At 44.6% G+C, this 19,877-nt stretch overlaps 1 protein-coding gene across 2 annotated transcripts in view; it reads left to right on the forward strand.

Annotated features, from left to right (window-relative positions):
- The first annotated feature begins 5,002 nt into the window (after positions 1–5,002).
- LOC109894527 (formin) overlaps positions 5,003–19,877 on the forward strand; it is a 60,190-nt gene continuing 45,315 nt past the window's right edge. Inside the window, exons 1-5 of one of the 2 annotated variants that reach the window (XR_004210640.1) lie at positions 5,003–7,744; positions 8,082–8,202; positions 11,845–11,906; positions 13,426–14,105; positions 18,655–18,796. Coding sequence is in view for 1 of the 2 variants with exons in the window: in XM_020488084.2 (XP_020343673.2) it covers positions 5,900–7,744; positions 8,082–8,202; positions 11,845–11,906; positions 13,426–14,105; positions 18,655–18,796 (2,850 nt within the window). In the remaining variant the exon portion in view is untranslated. The remainder of the gene's footprint in view (positions 7,745–8,081; positions 8,203–11,844; positions 11,907–13,425; positions 14,106–18,654; positions 18,797–19,877) is intronic. The other variant, XM_020488084.2, reaches the window with a different exon arrangement.

The raw sequence follows: 19,877 nt of genomic DNA on the forward strand, positions 1-19,877 counted from the left end.
CACACTGGCTCCGACGCTCGTCTTATGTAGCAGGGCTTGCAAACTATTACAGCACAGCTGCGAGCTGCCCAGTGACACGAGCCTACCAGGTGAGCTAAATCACTTCTATGCTCGCTTCGAGGCAAGCAACACTGAGGCATGCATGAGAGCATCAGCTGTTCCGGATGACTGTGTGATCACGCTCCCTGTAGCCGACGTGAGTAAGACCTTTAAACAGGTCAACATACACAAGGCTGCGGAGCCAGATGGATTACCAGGACGTATGCTCCGGGCATGTGCTGACCAACTGGCTGGTGTCTTCACTGACATTTTCAACATGTCCCTGATTGAGTCTGTAATACCAACATGTTTCAAGCAGACCACCATAGTCCCTGTGCCCAAGTACACAAAGTCAACCTGCCTAAATGACTACAGACCCGTAGCACTCACGTCTGTAGCCAATTTGCATACCGCCTAAACATATCCACAGATGATGTAATCTCTATTGCACTCCACACTGCCCTTTCCCACCTGGACAAATGTGTGAGAATGCCCTTTCCCACCTGGGAACACTTATGTGAGAATGCTATTCATTGACTAGAGCTCAGCATTCAACACCATAATACCCTCAAAGCTCATCAATAAGCTAAGGATCCTGGGACTGAACAACTCCCTCCGCAACTGGATCCTGGACTTCCTGATGGGCCGCCCCCAGGTGGTGAGGGTAGGTAGCAACACATCTGCCACGCTGATCCTCAACACTGGAGCTCCACAGGGGTGCATGCTCAGTCCCCTCCTGTACTCCTTGTTCACCCACGACTGCATGGCCAGGCGCGACTCCAACCCCATCATTAAGTTTGAAGACGACACAACAGTGGTAGGCCTGATCACAGACAATGACGAGACAGCCTATAGGGAGGAGGTCGGAGACCTGGCTGTGTGGTGCCAGAATAACAACCTATCCCTCAACGTAACCAAGACTAAGGAGATGATTGTGGATTCCAGGAAAAGGAGGACTGAGCACGCCCCCATTCTCACCGACGGGGCTGTAGTGGAGCAGGTTGAGAGCTTCAAGTTCCTCGGTGTCCACATCAACAACAAACTAGATTGGTCCAAACACACCAAGACAGTCGTGAAGAGGGCACAACAAAGCCTATTCCCCCTCGGGAAACTAAAAAGATTTGGCATGGGTCCTGAGATCCTCAAAAGGTTCTACAGCTGCAACATCGAGAGCATCCTGACGGGTTGCATCACTGCCTGGTACGGCAATTGCTCGGCCTCTGACCGCAAGGCACCACAGAGGGTAGTGCGTATGGCCCAGTACATCACTGGGGCTAAGCTGCCTGCCATCCAGGACCTCTACACCAGGCTGTGTCAGAGGAAAGCCCTAAAAATTGTCAAAGACCCCAGCCACCCAGGTCATAGACGGTTCTCTCTACTACCGCATGGCAAGCGGTTCCAGAGTGCCAAGTCTAGGACAAAAAGGCTTCTCAACAGTTTTTACCCCCAAGCCATAAGACTCCTGAACAGGTAATCAAATGGCTACCCGGACTATTTGCATTGTGTGTGTCCCCCCCCCAAAGCCCTCTGTTTCCGCTGCTGCTACCCTCTGTTTATCATACATGCATAGTCACTTTAACTATACATTCATGTACATACTACCTCAATTGAGCCGACCAACAAGTACTCCCGCACATTGTCTAACCGGGCTATCTGCATTGTGTCCCAACACCCGCCAACCACTCTTTTACGCTACTGCTACTTTCTGTTCATCATATATGCATAGTCACTTTAACCATATCTACATGTACATACTACCTCAATCAGTCTGACTAACCGGTGTCTGTATGTAGCCTCGCTACTGTTATAGCCTCGCTACTGTATATAGCCTGTCTTTTTACTGTTGTTTTTATTCTTTACTTACTTATTGTTCACCTAACTTACTTATTGTTCACCTTTTTTGCACTATTGGTTAGAGCCTGTAAGTAAACATTTCACTGTAAGGTGTTGTATTCGGCGCATGTGACAAATAAATTTGATTTGATTTAGTTGAGTATCTGGGTTCGATTACAGGCTCAAAATGGCCAGAAACAAATAACTTTCTTCTGAAATTCATCAGCCTGTTCTTGTTCTGAGAAATTAAGGCTATTCCATGCGAGAAATTGCCAAGAAACTGAAGATCTCATACAAAACTGTCTCTAACCAGAATAGAAAGAGGAGTGGGAGGCCCCGGTGCACAACTGAGCAAGAGGACAAGTACATTAGAGTGTCTCGTTTGAGAAACATAAGTCTCACAAGTCCTCAACTGGCAGCTTTATTAAATAGTACCCGCAAAACACCAGTCTCAACGTGAACAGTGAACAGTGAAGAGGTGACTCCGGGATGCTGGCCTTCTAGGCAGAGTTGCAAAGAAAAAGCCATATCTCAGACTGGCCAATATAAAAAAAAAAAATATTAAGATGGGCAAAAGAACACACACTGGACAGAGGAACTCTGCCTAGGAGGCCAGCATCCCGGAGTTGCCTCTTCACTGTTGACGTTGAGACTGGTGTTTCAGGGTACTATTTAATGAAGCTGCCAGTGGAGGACTTGTGAGGTGTCTGTTTCTCAAAGGCCTGATAAAGGTGGGATGCTTCCTTCTGGAAGCTCACTCAGAGTGACCATTGGGTTCTTGGTCACCTCCCTGACCAAGGCCCTTCTCCCCCGATTGCTCAGTTTGGCCACGGCCAGCTTTAGGAAGAGTTTTGGTGGTTCCAAACTTCTTCCATTTTAAAATGATGGGGACCTTCAATGCAGCATAAATGTTTTGGTACCCTTCACCAGACCTGTGCCTCGACACAATCCTGTCTCGGAGCTCTACGGACAATTCATAAGACCTCATGGCTTGGTTTTCGCTCTGACATGCACCGTCAACTGTGGGACCTTATATAGACAGATGTATGCCTTTCCAAATCTTGTCCAATCAATAGAATTTGTTGTCGAAACATCTCAAGGATGATCAATGGAAACAAGATGCACCGGAGCTCAATTTCGAGTCTCATAGCAAAGGGTTTGAATACTTATGTAAATAAGCTATTTCTGTTTTTGTTTTTTTATACATTTGCAAGAATTTCTAAAACCTATTTTCGATTTGTCAGTATGGGGTATTGTGTGTAGATTGATGAGGGAAAAAATGATTTAATCAATTTTAGAATAAGTCTGTAATATATATATTTTTTTAAAGTCAAGGGGTCTGAGTACTTTCCAAATGAACTGTAAATTGTAACAACTTAACAATTCCTGTGTCTGTCTGTCAAGATTCCATCATGCCATTTGACTAGATTTGAAGGGTAGATTATTGTGTGGTTTGGGTGTGGTTGTGTGTCAGTTAGAGTGACATAGCATAGTTTAATCAAAAGACACTCCCTGATCTTTGTTGTAGCATATCATAACAAAAGTAACCTGTCTCTTGTTTTACCTCTAGACTAGTGGTAGACTGTCTCAACATGAAGATACCCACATACTCATGTGTGGTGTGGCCTACACTGGCATTGTAGTCATGGCATCCATTGGGGTGACTTGTTTTACAAGTCACTTGTTACTTGATTGATATACTGCTTTTCAACCATTGTACAGTAGTTGTGGTTAGGGCTGGGAATTGCCAGCGACCTCATGATGCGATATTTTCATGATACTCCTGATACGATATGTATTATGATTCTCACGATTCTATATGTATTGTGATTTGATACTGTCCTAAAAACAGTAGTTGTAGTCAGTGGGAGATTTAAAGAAGAACCTCCTTACTGTCACTGTTACTCAGCTCCTCTCAGCCCTTCAAGACAGGGTAAGTCGTGCTGAGGCCTGGCTATGCGGCTAGCTGATGGATTTACACTTAGTAAATGAAACACCAATGCTATTGATTTGATGACATAATGGGCCTCGCTCTAGGCTTGACAGCCTGACACTGACTATGTGTGGATTTGTTTTAAACCCCAGAAGATCAGAAATAATGTTTTAAGTACAATAATAGTATTTTGTAATACATTATAAATATCATTATCTAATATATTATTAATGTTTACAGAACGTTGTTATTAATGGCACGTTTTTGTCTTTGAACACAAACTGCATGTCTGGTTTGGTATGGGGCTCTAAATCACATTGACAACCATTGGTAATTCTTAATATTCCTATGTCTGAAGGAATGCATTGAGCAACTATGGCCTTAGTAGGGCTTTGAGCACCCTCTGAAAGTTAAATGACCAAGCAGCCCTAATTTCACCAAGTACTTTTCAGGCCTCTGTGCTCTGTTTTGTGCTAAAATCTGTCAAGTGGTAGTGCATATTGTGTTCAAATAAAAGTTGCATGGAGCTAGATAGATTGTTGAACCCATCGTACCTCTTTGAAGCAGCAGGTTTTGTAGACTATACATATTGTAGTGTTGCTTGTCTGTGTACACTCAATATAAACTCACTGTACTAGAAAACTTTTGTGATGATATGTATGTTTGCAGTTTATGATTTAGTGTCAAGACGAATCTTATCTAACGATATTCCCACTCTGAGATGAGGGAATCAATACCTATTTTCCTCTCACCAAACTGTAGCAGCATTAGCCACTTGACGTTAGCGGAGCTACTGACGGCACAAGATTGCAGTGTTGGTCAGGGCTGGTCAGGGCTGGGCAGCAGCAGCAGACTGACTAATCACTACAGCTTAAGCCCTATGCTGTAATAGTACAGAGAGCAAAGAGCAGAGTAACACAGGGCTGGATCTCCCCTGCGGTCCACCTGACCATCAGGAGATTAGCTAGCTAACTAGCTAGCAGCCCCACTCTTACACTTCACTCAGAGAGCACAGCGCTAATCAACAGAGAGCTCCAGCTACCCATGGTTGCCATTTTGCGGAAGTAAGAAGCAGTAACCGGACACCTGTGCCGCCTGCTGCCACAGTTCCCTCCCAGTCAGGGCGGGGGGAGGCGGGGCCAGACCGGATAGACCAGTGTGCCGCATTCTTTTCCAACCTGGAGGCTTTTCTCAGGAACACAGAGATCTTCTGTACACATATACACACAGGAAGAGAGGGGAAAGAACCATGCCAGGAGGGAAACTCGGACAGTAGCTCTGACTCAGGTCTCTGTATCTACACATATAGTAGGAGAGGAGTATTGGAACCTTCCGGGCCAAATTCAAATAACTTGTTCCGTTGTTTTCCTGAGAAAGTGATAATTTGTTTCTCCTGGATTCCCAGGGAGATTATTCCGGGACATGCTTCCTGCCTCTGAACAGTTTGACTTGACCGGGCACGTCATTGGAATTCTGCTCTACAAAACTGAAGTTCTGGAACTCTGGAAAATGTAGAGTAGAGGCTCTTTGTGATTGAAGAAAGTTGTCTATTCACAGCATAGCAAGGTTTTGTGTTGCCAACCGGGATTACAGGATAGCAGGGGTTATAGCTAGAGCCCTCCTGGAGAGGGTAAGAAGAGCTAGGGGATTTCTCCTCACAAAGGCCTTTTGTTCATTGGAACCAGTAGAAATGGACACAGTTTGGCAGTTTAGACAGCTGGAGGTGTAGAGATGATCCTTTTGTGACACTGAATGGACAGACTGTACTGGGGTAGCCTTTCTACCTGGCTGGCTGACTACATTTTAGTCATTTAGTAGAGACTATTATCCAGAGCGACTTACAGGAGAAATTAGGGTTAAATACCTTGCTCAAATCAACAGATTTTTCACCAAGTCGGCTCAGGGAATCGAATCAACCTTTTGGTTACTGGCCCAACGCTCTTATCGCTAGGCTACCTGCCGACCCAGAGTTCACTGCCCGAAGTACATGCTACAGTGCATTTAAGGGCTCTGTGAAAATGGACAGTGTAAGTAATAGCTCAGGGGGTTCAGGGGAAGCAGCAATCCAATTTGTTCCGCAATAAGATATCCACTATGTTTACACGTGGGGACAAGACTGAGCCTCAGAGGCTAGCGGGGGAGACTGCGGTGCTGACGGCTTTCAGGACCCTGTCTGATGAAGAGAACGATCTCACAGGGGTCAGTGATCAAAGTACCCTGGATGTTATCAGTGACGTGAGGGGTATGAGTGTGGTACTTCATAAAAGAGAGGACAGGGTTGAATCATGGGAAAATGAGTCCAGTAGCTTTGTGACCTCTCCTAACGCCGGCCAGGTGTCTGTTTCCACGGCCGACCCAGGTCTGGTCCAGGTTACAATGGTGGAGATCTGTAGTGACACAGAGATGGAAGATGAGGAGGGGATCAGCAGCCTCAGCCAATCGGACAAGCCTGACGCCCCTGGAATGTCCTTCCCACCTGACGTTGACCAGTGGACAGTGGCAGTGTTCGATGATAACAAGGGTCAGCTGCCACCCGTTGGCCCAGTGAGAGGTGCCATTGAGACAGACTTAAAGCTGCCTGTGTTTAAGCCACATAGTCTTGTGGAGGGATCCCTCAAAGACACCTCTGTTCTGTACTCTGCGAGGTTTATGGGCAGATCTAACAGTGGGACAGACCTTGGACTGCTCTCCTCTGTCTCCAAAACACAAGTGCCTGGAGACGGCTGCAGCACCGACCTCTACACTGATCCCAGGCCTGTGAAGGTGGGTGTGGATGCAGCAGCCATGGGTGCCAAGGGGTCCAGCTATCATCACCACAAAGTAGCCAAAGGCTTCAGCACCAGCCAGGAGGTATTGGGCCTTACTGACATGTGTGCTGGAGACAACTCTGCAGTGGCTTCACTTCTTAACTTGACTCTCACCTCTGAACCCCAGACATTAGAGGAAGCAGCAGACAACACTGCCTTGCAGTCAGGACAGCCAGAGGGCCAAGATTCTGGACAGAGGAAGGAGATTTTGGGGGAAAACACTGGAACTGAGGAGCTTAAAGATCATGTCCACTGCCTGGACTCCCACTCCACCCTCTCTGAGTCAAAGCCACCTGAAGCAGCAGAGACATATTCTCCTAGCCTGGAGAAGCAGCCTGACACTGAAGTGAGAAAAGGTATTTTAAGGACTGGTCTGGCCGTGTCGCGTGTTCCTGGAGAGTCCCCAACTGACAGCCAGCCAAGTGCCACTCCTGTCTCTGTCTCACCCAGGGGCCAAGGCGACATGACTGTCAAAAGGAGGCCCGACACAGACTCACCCTCCGCCTCCCCCTCCAGTGGCACAGTCTCCTCCCATGTCCCCTCCTTCCAGCTGCCTGCCCTGTTCAGTGGACTGCGGGTTCTGAGGAAAGGGGCTGTGGGGGAGGAGAGGGAGACAGTGTCTGAGATCAAACAGAGAGACGCTGACCTGGCCCTTCTGAGCCTGAAGAAGACCGTCAACAAAGCAAATAACTTCCCTGAGCAGATCACCTCCAGTAGCCGCACCCCCAAGAAACGTCCTGAGCCCAAACATGTGTCTGAGACCAAGAGTAATCTCCTGGGGCAGCTCAGCCAGCTGCTCAACCTTGACGGGACCAAGGCCGAGGACAAGCCGGACCCACTGCTAGAGCTCAGAGACAGGGAGCCTGAGAGGGGGGAGGAGGGGGCGACAGACCAGGGTCCAGAGCTGATCCCCACCACCCCACCAGCAGACAACAGGAAAGCCTCAGACACAACATTAAACACTTTTAAGAGTCTCTTCAGCTCCAAACCTGCTAAAAGGGATACAGCGGATCCTGTGGATTTAGAGGCTGTCAAGAAAAAAAATAAAAGTGAGAAGGACCTGCTGAAATCCATCTTTGAGAGAACCTCCAAGTCTCCCAGCAGTGAGCAAAAAGGTCCAGCGGAGTCTAAAGTATGTACTGTTTGTGTCCAACTCAAAGGTTTATTCCTTCTGTATCTTATAGAACCCTGTTGTTTGTTTGTTCTCAGATCATCAAGGTTTTGAAATGTAGGAATGTAGAGCCATTTGAAGTGTATGTTGTGCTTTGTTGTGACCTGCAAGGCAGGCAGGACAGACAGGACAGTAGGGTATTAGTTTTGGTCATGATCTTGATTTGAGATGTTCTCATGTTTTATCACATGTTGACTTTTCAGTCAGATTGCAGATACTCTTATCCTGGGCACCAACTGTTCTGTAAGTCTGTGTGTTCTGTGTTAATTGAGGAATGATCTGCTGTCTTTCCTCCCAGTCTGAGGTCACCTCCCCTACAGACAGTGAGGACCGGACCCCCGGGCGGCTCCAGGCCATCTGGCCCCCGCCCAAGCCCAAGGATGAGGAGGAGAAGGTGGGGCTCAGGTACACCGAGGCAGGTAAGGACCTGCTCCATCCTGGAGCTCTCCACTTACTCAACACTGCGTCTAAAGTATCATACAATGTACTGTTAAGAAATGCATGTATGCTGTTGTCTGCCTTAACTAATTCTCACAAGACAAGATAGTCTTAACAAAAATAAACTGAGTGCCTCCACCCTGGTTTATCCAGGGCAGACGCTCTCCTTACAGAATCAGTCTATTTAGTCTAATTGAGAGGTGACACAAACATGTAGTGCAGCCCTGCTGGTATCTACAGAGCCAGCTAATCACAGTGACAGAGTGTAAGATAACCCTTAAATCCATTTAAAGCAGGAACGCAGTGAAACCTTCCCTCCACATCCACAGTAATGCTGCTGTCTGTTGAGACGTCTGGTAGAATCACACAGTATAGTGGAGCTTTGGGAGGTAGTTTGGGGATAGGCTGGGGGTGGGCAGCCTGCCATTCTCTCAGCCTGTCTCTCTTTGAAGAAGAATACTCACACAAATAGGGTAAAGGCACAGAGGACTCTAAATAGGCTGATCTAATAACATTACAGGGAGAAGTTCATTTAACTTAATGTGTTGGTTGCAGAAGACCTGCTGTACTGGAGCAGAGCTATGTGGCAGCTATATCAGGCCATCTCATGGAGTTTGGAAGGTTGAGGAAAACATGTTTACGTGTGTGTGTGTGTGTGTGTGTGTGTGTGTGTGTGTGTGTGTGTGTGTGTGTGTGTGTGTGTGTGTGTGTGTGTGTGTGTGTGTGTGTGTGTGTGTGTGTGTGTGTGTGTGTGTACATCCATATACTGTAGGCACGTACCCACACACACACCATTACCATTGTTGGTTTGTAGAAATTGCTTGTGTAACCCTAATTATTTTACTTAACTATCTATTGTTTACCCCTAAGGGCCCGATGATAAATAGTTACCATCAAGTTATTTTCTATAGTTGAATCATTCCAAGTAGCAGTAACACAAACTTTAGGGGCACAACAGGTTACATCTTCACTAATCTGTCACACATCATCTCTCATGTGAATTCCTCCTCACGTGCAGGTGAGTCTGGGAAGGGTATTTTCAGAAGTCCCAACATAAAATATATATTGCAATGTCATAATAAAAGTCTCAGATACACATGACATGTTTCTGATTATATACTGAACAAAAATATAAATGCAACGTTAAACAAATTGAAAGATTTGACTGAGTTACAGTTCATATGAGGAAATCAGTCAATTGAAATCAATTCATTAAACCCAAATTTATGGATTTCACATAACTAGGAATACAGATATCTTTATTTTAGTAGGAGTGTGGATCACAAAACTAGTCAGTATCTAGTGTGACCATTTTCCTCATGCAGCACGAGACATTTCCTTCTCATAGAGTTCAGAGCATGCCTAACATGCTCAATGGATGACATGTCTAGTGAGTATGCAGGCCATGGAAGAACTGGGACATTTTCAGCTTCCAGGAATTCTGTACAGATCTTTGCGACATTGGGTCATGCATTATGATGCTGAAACATGAGGGAATGACAGCAGATGAATGGCACAACAATGGGCCTCAGGATCTCGTCACGATATCTCTGTGCATTCAAATTGCCATCGATAAAATGCAATTGTGTTCATTGTCTGTAGCTAATGGCTGCCCATACCATAACCCCACCTCCACCATGGGGCACTCTGTTCACAACATTGACATCAGTAAACCGCTCGCCAACACAAAGCCATGCACACTGTCTGCCGTCTACCCGGTACAGTTGAAACCGGGATTCATCCACACTTCTCCAGCGTGCCAGTGGCCATCGAAGGCGAGCATTTGCCCACTGAAGTCAGTTACGAAGCCATGGTGAGGACGACAAGCACGCAGATGTGCGTCCCTGAGACGCTTGCTGACATTTTGTGCAGAAACTCTTCGTTTGTGCAATCCCACAGTTTCATCAACTGTCCGGGTGGCTGGTCTCAGACGATCGTGCAGGCGAAGAAGCCGGATGTGGACATCCTGGGCTGGTGTTGTTACACATGGCCTGCGCTTGTGAGGCCGGTTGGACGTACTGCCAAATTCTCTAAAGTGACGTTGGTAGAGAAATGAAGATTACATTCTCTGGCAACAGCTCTGGTGGACATTCCTGCAGTCAGCATTCCAATTTTGCACGCTCCCTCAAAACTTCAGACATCTGTGGCATTGTGTTGTGTGACAAAACTGCATATTTTAGAGTGGGCCTTCATTGTCCCCAGTGGAAGGTGCACCTGTGTAATGATCATGTTGTTTAATCAGCTTATTGATATGCCACACCTGTCTGGTGGATGGATTATCTTGGCAAGGAGACATGATCACTAACAGTGATGTAAACTATTTTTAAAATATTTTTTAAACTAAATAATATTTTTGTGAGTATGGAATATTTCTGGGATCTTTTCTTTCAGCTCATGAAACATGGGACCAACACTTTACATGTTGCATTTATATATATTCTTCAGTATAAAATATATATTTCTTATTCTAAAACCATGGCTACACATACATATTTTAAAACACCAAACAAGCATACTGTGATATCCCATCTACAACAGATTGCTTAGTGCAAATAGCTTTACTGCTGAGTGTGCTAACTTGTTCATACTGCCAGAAGCTCTTTATTATAGTTCACTGCACAATTAGATGAAAAAAAAACTATTTTGATGTGGTTGTCGAAGACATTCTTATTCTCACATACACTGAAAAAACCTTCAAATATTATAAATTGAAGTGCCTTTGAACGGAGTATGGCAGTAGATGCCAGGTGTACCTGTTTGTGTCAAGAACTGCAACGCTGCTGGGTTTTTCACACTAAACAGTCTCCCATGTGTATCAAGAATGGTCCACCACCCAAAGGACATTCAGTCAACTTGACACAACTGTGGGAAGCACTCAGGTCAACATGGGCCAGCATCCCTGTGGAACGCTTTCGACATCTTGTAAAGTCCATGCCCCGACGAACTGCGGCTGTTCTGAGGGCAAAAGGAGGGTTGCAACTCAATATTAGGAAGGTGTTCTTAATGTTTTTCACTCTCAGTGTATGTTGGCCTTATAAACGATATATTACTATAGTTTACTGTGGGATAACGAGGCAACATAAATAAAGCAGTCTTTGAAAATTCAATATCTTTCACGGTACCAGCAAGGACATTAAAAACAGGTTGGTTTAGTTTCCTAAATAGGCGCTTTTACTGGCATAGCTGTAAGTGATCCACCCTACAGTAACTATTGTCAGATGTTACTGTTGTCTTAAAAAATAGATTAATGTCCTTTATTGTTCTTCAAGTGGTCCGTCGAGACAAAGGCATGTCTCTTTTGTCTCTCAACATCAGCCTAGTGTAATATGGAAGAGGAGAGGATGATGTTTTACTGCCATATTAGTTACCCCTGCAATGATAGGTTCATCTTGTGTGCATGTCACTATTTTACTGGTTAATGTATGGTCACAGAGTAAATTATCTCATGAATGGCCAGTAAATTTGATGGCTTTTGAAAGTGTCATCTCTGGCAGACATTAAAATAATCCTTCAAACTAGCGAGACATTTGAGATGGTCTTACGCTGTGTAATTGTATTTATGCCGAAATATTTATTACATTATGGTGTCCTACAGTAAGTGTCTGTGCTCTTTTCCCTCACAGAGCACCAGGCTGCCCTCTTACAGCTGAAGAGAGAATGCAAAGAGGAGGTGGAGAAAGTACATGTAAGTTCATCTCCTTGTGCGAAGCAGTTCACTACATATAGCTCCTACTGGTTTCAGCGCTGGGGTTTGTTTCAATCAAGAGAGAGAGAGAGAGAGAGGTCTGCAACTGTAGTCACCTTACCATGTCCTCCTGGAATGTAATAACAAAGTAACTTATAGTGAACCCAGGAAACTGCAGTTTTCTTCAGAGACACTAGATGTCACCAATCAACCACAGAAGCAAAGCCAACCTGTGTCTTTAGTGAGTGGACTCTCCACGCTGGACGTCTGAGCTTGTCCCATAGTGTGGTTAACACTTCTCTTCATCACCATAGAACACTTACAGCCTTTAGTGTCTATCTAAATGTTATTGGCCTCACCTGTTGGGCTTATTCAAAACTGTATGTCAAAGTGGGTCTGGTGTCATCTTTTGACTCCTTCAAATGGTCATTTCAACTAAAGCATCTCAGTAATTGACACACCTCTGTGGTATAACACTGTTGTCAGTCCCAAGGTTTTGTCAGCATAGAAATGGTCAAATGTGTTTGACTATGATAGTGCTCACCTCCAGTAGAACAGACCACATTCACATTTGATATGCAGGCAGCATTGATTCTGGAAGCTGTGATGTCCTCATGTGAAATAAAATCACCATTTACAACCTGGATGCTGGATGCACACAGATATCTAATTTACTGAACTGTCTCTCTCCAACTGGAAATGTCTCCATTACCCTATGAATTTACTAGATTCCACTGAAGCACTATAATGCATTGTTTGTTCAACTGAGCCACCGGTGCCAAGAAGGTGCAACTGAAAACAGTATTTCAAATAGTTTCTCACAGGTCTCAGTGGAGTAGTCAAATGTTTTCTCTGTCTTCCAAGATCAGCCTGAGATGAATAAGAATGCATGTCAAAACATGCCAGATGATAGAGCAAACTATTGACCTTATTTATGGAACCATTTTTTTGAAGATCAAGCTTATTGGAGCAAAGTGTCTGGAAAGTGTGTCTTAAAATTACTATTATTACAGCAGTGCTGATTCTGCAGATATAGGTTTCTCTGTCTTCCTCTGTGTGTTACCCTGTCATTTGTCCCTGATCCCTTGCATTAGGCCATGATATTGACACTCCTAAATATGTAGTTAAACCATGAGAAAGGATAGGAACGTGCCTAACACGTTTTCCCAGCTGACCACATGCTAACAAGGAACATGTGTCAGATACATAGCAAAATATTTTCCTTTACACTTTTCCTCAAGTTTGTCTGGATTGTGTTGATGTTTGAAACGTCTATCAACATCAAGCTTATTAGCTCTTCATTATGTTGTCAGTCATTGTACTTTTCGGTTGGCAATGAAAGATTGGAATGAAAATGAGTGGGCATTATGTTAGAAATGACTACATTTCATCTCATGAATGTCATGATGAACATTTTGAGTCACCCAGGGGTCTTTTTGGAGCCCCACAGTATGTGATTCTGTTTCATATGGCTGAGTGTGATGTTTCTGATTTATCTCTGTGCTCCTGCTCCACACAGGCAGACTTTGAGCTACAGATCTTCCAGGTGCGAGGGGAGCATGCTGTCGCCATGTCCCATCTGGACGGAGTCATCTGCATGATGCAGACAGACCGTCAACAGGCCTTCAGCCTGGGCCACGAGAGGGGCGAGCTCCGTGAGGCCTGCGTGTCCACCGAGGACGACCTGCCTCCCAAAACTTTTCGGAATGTCTGCATCCAGACAGACAGGGAGACCTTCCTCAGGACGCCCGAGGGTGAGGCCAGTCGGCCCAGTCTCGGCCCCAGTCAGAACGTGCCTAAGAAACTCAACCTGAGTCTGCATGGAGGAGCCTCAGGAATCCCTGGCCCACCTCCCCCGCCCCCTCCCCCCCTTCCTCCCCTCCCTGGCCAATCAGGACCGCCTCCACCTCCTCCTCCTCCACCTCCCCCGTTACCTGGCAACATGGGGCCACCGCCTCCACCCCCCCTCCCAGGTTTTGGTCCCCCACCTCCCCCTCCCCCTCCTCCGGGGTTACCTGGAGCTGGTCCTCCCCTTCCTCCCCCTCCACCTGGGTGTGCCCCACCCCCTCCTCCTGGGGGTGGATTATTTGGGTTTGGGTTCGGCCAGGCAGCAGAGAAGGCCCCAAGGAAACCTGCGTTGGAACCTGCTACTCCCATGAAGCCTCTATACTGGACGAGGATACAGATCCAAGACAATAAGTATGTACTACTTCTATAGCCCATTCACAAGCTTTATTATCATTCTTGTCTCCCCAGTGTGTCACTGCCATCCGGTACAGAGACACTGTCATTCAGTAATGCATCAGGCTGGGTTGACCTCCCCTGCACCAGTACTCTGGATGAGTACAGGTGTCCCAGTGAGATGTAGTGGATTATTCAGCTAATTTCCAGTGGCTGTGGTTTGTACTGCTGGATACCAGGCTCCTAGCTTTATGGCCTTGTATTTCTATGGCTGGATTAGTAGAGGAAGTTGACTTGTGGTTCACACTCTCTGGTCCTGGCCAATGGTGGAGGGTTGAGTGGGCCACAGGGGTTTCATGTCTGCTATAAAGTTTACAGGAGAAAATAATTAAACAGGACTCTTAACTGTAACAAGTTTTTGGGCTAATGGACATTATGAGGGGAAATACAGTACACTTTGAAATAAGGCCAGGTCAACAAACAAATGTGAAGATATACACAATTTGACTGTGTACACAGAGCAGGCTTTATGAGGCACCTGTAATAGGAAGGAATAGTTAACACTAGTGTTTCCCCTAGGATTTCTTTCAGCAAATTTAGCAGGGGATTGTTGGAGTCTTCCTGCAGTGTGGGGGGTACATCTTCTACATGCATATAGGGGAATGGCATACATGATATACAATGCATTCGGAAATGATTCAGACCCCTTAACTTTTTCCACATTTTGTTAGGTTCTAACTTTATTCTAAAATGGAGGAAGTAAATAAATAAAAAAACTCAGCAATCTACACACAAAACTCAGCAATCTACACACAATACCCCATAATGACAAAGCGAAAACAGGTTTTTAGAAATGTTTGCAAATTTATTACAAATAAAAAACAGAAATACCTTATTTACATAAGTATTCAGACCCTTTGCTATGAGACTAAAAATTGAGCTCAGGTGCATTCTGTTTCCATTGATCATCCTTGAGATGTTTCTACAACTTGATTGGAGTCCATCTGTGGTAAATTCAATTGATTGGACATGATTTGGAAAGGCAAGCTCCTGTCAATATAAGGTCCTACAGTTGACAGTGCATGTCAGTGCAGAAGCCACTAAAGGCACAATACAACCAGCTTGGAATTTGCCAAAAGGCGAAAGATTCTCTGGTCTGATGAAAACAAGATTGAACTCTTTGGCCTGAATGCCAAGCTTCACGTCAGGATGAAACCAGGCACAATCCCTACGGTGAAGCATGGTGGTGGCACCATCATGCTGTGGGGATGTTCTCCGTGGCAGGGACGGGGAGACTAGGCAGGATCGAGGCAAAGATTAACGGTGATAAGTCCAGAGCAATCCTTTTTGAAAAACTGCTCCAGAGCCCTCAGGACCTCAGACTGGGTTAAAGGTTCACCTTCCAACAGGACAACGACCCTAAGCACACAGCCAAGACAATGCAGGGGTGACTTCGGGACAAGTCTCTGAATGTCGTTGAGTGGCCCAGCCAGAGCCCAGACTTGAACATCTCTGGAGAGACCTGACATCCAACCTGACAGAGCTTGAGAGGATCTGCAGAGAAGAATAGGAGAAACTCACCAAATACAGGTGTGCCAAGCTTGTAACGTCATACCCAAGAAGAATCCATTCTGTAATCTACTGCCAAAGGCACTTCAACGAAGTACTGAGTAAAAGGTCTGAATACTTATGTAAATGTGATATTTCAGTTTTGTAATATTTTTTTTTATAAATTAGCAAAAATGTATAAAAACCTGTTTTTGCATTGTCATTATGTGGTATTGTGTGTAGATTGATGAGGGGAAAAAAACAATGTAATTCATTTTTGAATAAGGCTGTCACGTAACAAAATGTGGAAAATTCAAGGGGTCTGAATACTTTCCGAATGCACTATATAGGGGAATTGCATACATGACATATAGGGGAATTGTATACATGACATATAGGGGAATTGTATACATGACTTATAGGGGAATTGCATACATGACATATAGGGGAATTGTATACATGACTTATAGGGGAATTGAATACATGGCAATATAGGGGATTGAATACATGACATATAGGGGATTGAATACATGACATATAGGGGAATTGTATACATGACTTATAGGGGAATTGAATACATGACATATAGGAGATTGAATACATGACATATAGGGGAATTGTATACATGACTTATAGGGGAATTGTATACATGACTTATAGGGGATTGCATACATGACATATAGGGGAATTGTATACATGACTTATAGGGGAATTGTATACATGACTTATAGGGGAATTGTATACATGACTTATAGGGGAATTGTATACATGACTTATAGGGGAAATGCATAAATGACAATACAGGCATGATCCGGTCATTTATAAATGTTGTCTACCGTGGAATCACAAAGGCTAAGTGGAGTTTATGTAGATTTACTTTCCCAACATTTTCTGACATTGTTTCCTCCACTGCAGCGTGCTGGAGTCAGAGCCCATTGCATGGAGTTATTTGAGTTGGTCCCTGTGAAGGCAGTATGAAATGAAAGGGTGGATTTTCACGAGTAACATTATGTTCTTGGTTAAAGCTTATTCTGGGCTGTCCCAGCCAGTTACTTTCACCACCGCTGTGGGAAGCCAATAGCAAATAGGACCCAATTGGACTCACTTCACCCTAATTGAGTCTCTGGCTATGTGGTTGATTGCTGTGGTATTTCAGCCATGACTAGCTTGCCAACTTTTTGGAATGTTTGTTGAGTTCACTTTGTCTCCACAGTTGTAAAATGTCTCCTCTCGGGTGGAACAACCCGGGCCTGCCAAACCCTGACCTCATGACATGACTAGAGAGAACCCAAACACATTTAAGGCATATCTACTGTATATACAGTATGGATACAGTGCTTTAACCTACCAAAAGCCAAAAGCAGTGTAAAAAGTGTCAAACAGTAGGCCTATTACATTTTACAAAGGGATCCTTTATAGAAAGTTGCTAAATCATGCAACATTACACAGTAGTATCAGTAGATTAGCTCTACTTTGAAAGTTAACATGACCTGTTATACACAGAGTATACAAAACATTAAAAAGACCTGCTCTTTCCATGACATACTGACCAGGTGAAAGCTATGATCCCTTATTCATGTCACTTATTAAATCCACTTCAATCAGTATAGATGAAGGAGACAGGTTAAAGAAGGGTTTTTAAGCCTTGACAAAATTTATAATTTTTTATTTATTTTACCTTTATGTAACTAGGCAAGTCAGTTAATAACAAATTCTTATTTTCAATGACGGCCTAGGAACAGTGGGTTAACTGCCTGTTCAGGGGCAGAACGACAGATTTGAACTTGTCAGCTCGGAGATTTGAACTTGCAACCTTCCGGTTACTAGTCCAACGCTCTAACCACTAGGCTACCCTGCCGCCCATGGATTGTGTATGTGTGCCATTCAGAGGATGAATGGGCAAGACAAAAGATGTAAGTGCCTTTGAATGGGGTACGGTTGTAGGTGCCAGGCACACCGGTTTGTGTCAAGAACTGCAACGCTGCTGGATTTTTCATGCTCAACCGTTTCCGGTGTATATCAAGAATGGTCCATCATCCAAAGGATATCCAGCCGACTTGACCCAACTGTGGGAAGCATTGGAGTCAACATGGGCCAGCATCCCTGTGGAACACTTTCAACACCTTGTAGAGTCCATGCCTCGACAAATTGAGACTGTTCTGAGGGCAAAAAGAGGGGTGCATCTCAATATTAGGAAGGTGTTCCTAATGTTTGGTATACTCAGTGTACATACAGTAACTCTGCTCACGTGGGTGGGTCCTGATGAAACTGTCTCAATAAACCTGCTGCCTGTGAAGCTGCCTGACCTGGGCTATAAACAGGCTGAGTTATTGCTGACTTCATCTTCCTCTCCCTGCATTATCAGAGACTAGAAGGCTGGATCACGTATCATGCCGAGTCTAAGGCTACCGCACTGTCTGACCCAAGGGGTAGTTGTCTTCTGTGAGTTAAAAGAGGAATGGAAAGTAATGGTAGCAGAGCAGGGCTGAACTCTGGAAGACTCCTGTACAGAGACATCTTCAGACTCCCTCTCTGTTTGCTTTCAGCGTTACCCAGCAACAGAGGAAACAGAATACCTCCTATCTTCCTGGTAGTTTATTTGAAATGCTCCTTTAGTGCTGAAATCTCACATCTCAAACTCAGGGACACTTAACTCACATGATTTTCAGAAGCCTCAGTCATAAATGTCACTTTATTAAAAAGTGGAAATGCATTCTTCAAATTCTCACTCCAGCAAAAGTCTGCTATAAATCAAAAGATGGAAGTAAACACTGGACAGCCCAAGTAAACATCAAATAAACTGCTTCATATCTGTTTATCTCTGTCACAGGACAATTTGTACAGAGCAGTCCACTAGCTATTCTACTTCTCCCAAGAAGTCACCTCTGTAACACACTCTTCTTTCATCACAGTAACACTGTCACTAAAGAGGGTTTTATGTTGAATTGGGGTGCTCCTCAGCATATAGAAGGGTATCTCTCCCCCAGCCCCAGACTAAAAGCCTGTCTCTTGTTTCCAGTAATAATACACTATGGGGTTCTCTGGAGGAGCCAGACATCGTAGACACCAAGGAGTTTGAGGACCTGTTCTCGAAGGCCACTCTGCAGCCAAAGAAGAAGCCCCTCTCAGACACCTTTGAGAAGAAGGCCAAGACTAAGAAGGTTGGTTTAACTCATATATTCTCTTCTCTCCCCCATGCTGCTGCTATTATATTGTGTTGGCTCCATCTGTTTTTCCTCTCTCAGGAGGAGCATCTTAAATATCTTGGGCTTGGAAAGTGATGAGTGCTATTGGACTTTCCATGCAGGGACCCATAAATAAACTTAGTTCACAAGATTAAACATTTAGGATCTAGGTTGTGAGATGTTGGAAACCAACCAGAAAAACCTGGCTTTAATCAGCAAAACAGAATGTTTACCCATATGCTATGTTGTAATTCTCAGACACCTGTCTTCTCGAAAGAAAATGCTTTGTCATCGTAATGGTGTTTAATTGCTACCACACGAGGGCGTTAGTGGCACATTTAAATTCATATTTCCTTTACTCGAGTTTCCTCGTCAATATTAGGAATGATTGAGATTAGGTAGTCAGAAAGAAAATATTGACATAAACACATTTTTGAGGACATTATTACTGTTACTCCATTAAGAGCATCTGCTAAATGAGTACAATGGTGTCAGCAGATTATCCCATATTCTCCGACCCTAGACCACTTACCTCTGGAACATTCCATTAGAAGCTCTGCTGAATTAGCCCAAGTAAGGATCCCAGCCTTACATGGAGTCTAATCTAGAAAGAACACAAAGTGTGCAAGGAGTAAACTGCTCCCCTCCCTTTTCTCCTCTTACTCCCAACTGTCCAATTCCTGGTGATTGGTGTAGCCAGCTCTTGCGCTAGGTCAAAGCAAGCTATCAGGTGGCAGTGAGTTCAGTTCTCTTCTCCTCTCTCTGGCTCTGTGAATGGAAGCAGAGCTGAGTAGAATCCACCTTTCGAAGACCTTCTGCTTACACTTCACAATCAGCTGCAGACTAAACTGTTCTATGCCATGGCTTGGAATGTTCTTTGGATTGTACGTTCAACTAAGTCTGATAGTTATTTTCCTACTGAACCTGGTCATAGTTATCGTTTGAGAGAAATTATAGAACGTGCACAATTACTAATGTTTTCCTGGGCTAATGCAGCTTGGTCAGATATCAATGTGAGCTACGAAGCTGACTTAGGGGCCAGCCAGTCCTGCAGGCA

This window comes from Oncorhynchus kisutch, linkage group LG7 (assembly GCF_002021735.2).
Source record: "Oncorhynchus kisutch isolate 150728-3 linkage group LG7, Okis_V2, whole genome shotgun sequence".
Classification (NCBI taxonomy): domain Eukaryota; kingdom Metazoa; phylum Chordata; class Actinopteri; order Salmoniformes; family Salmonidae; genus Oncorhynchus; species Oncorhynchus kisutch.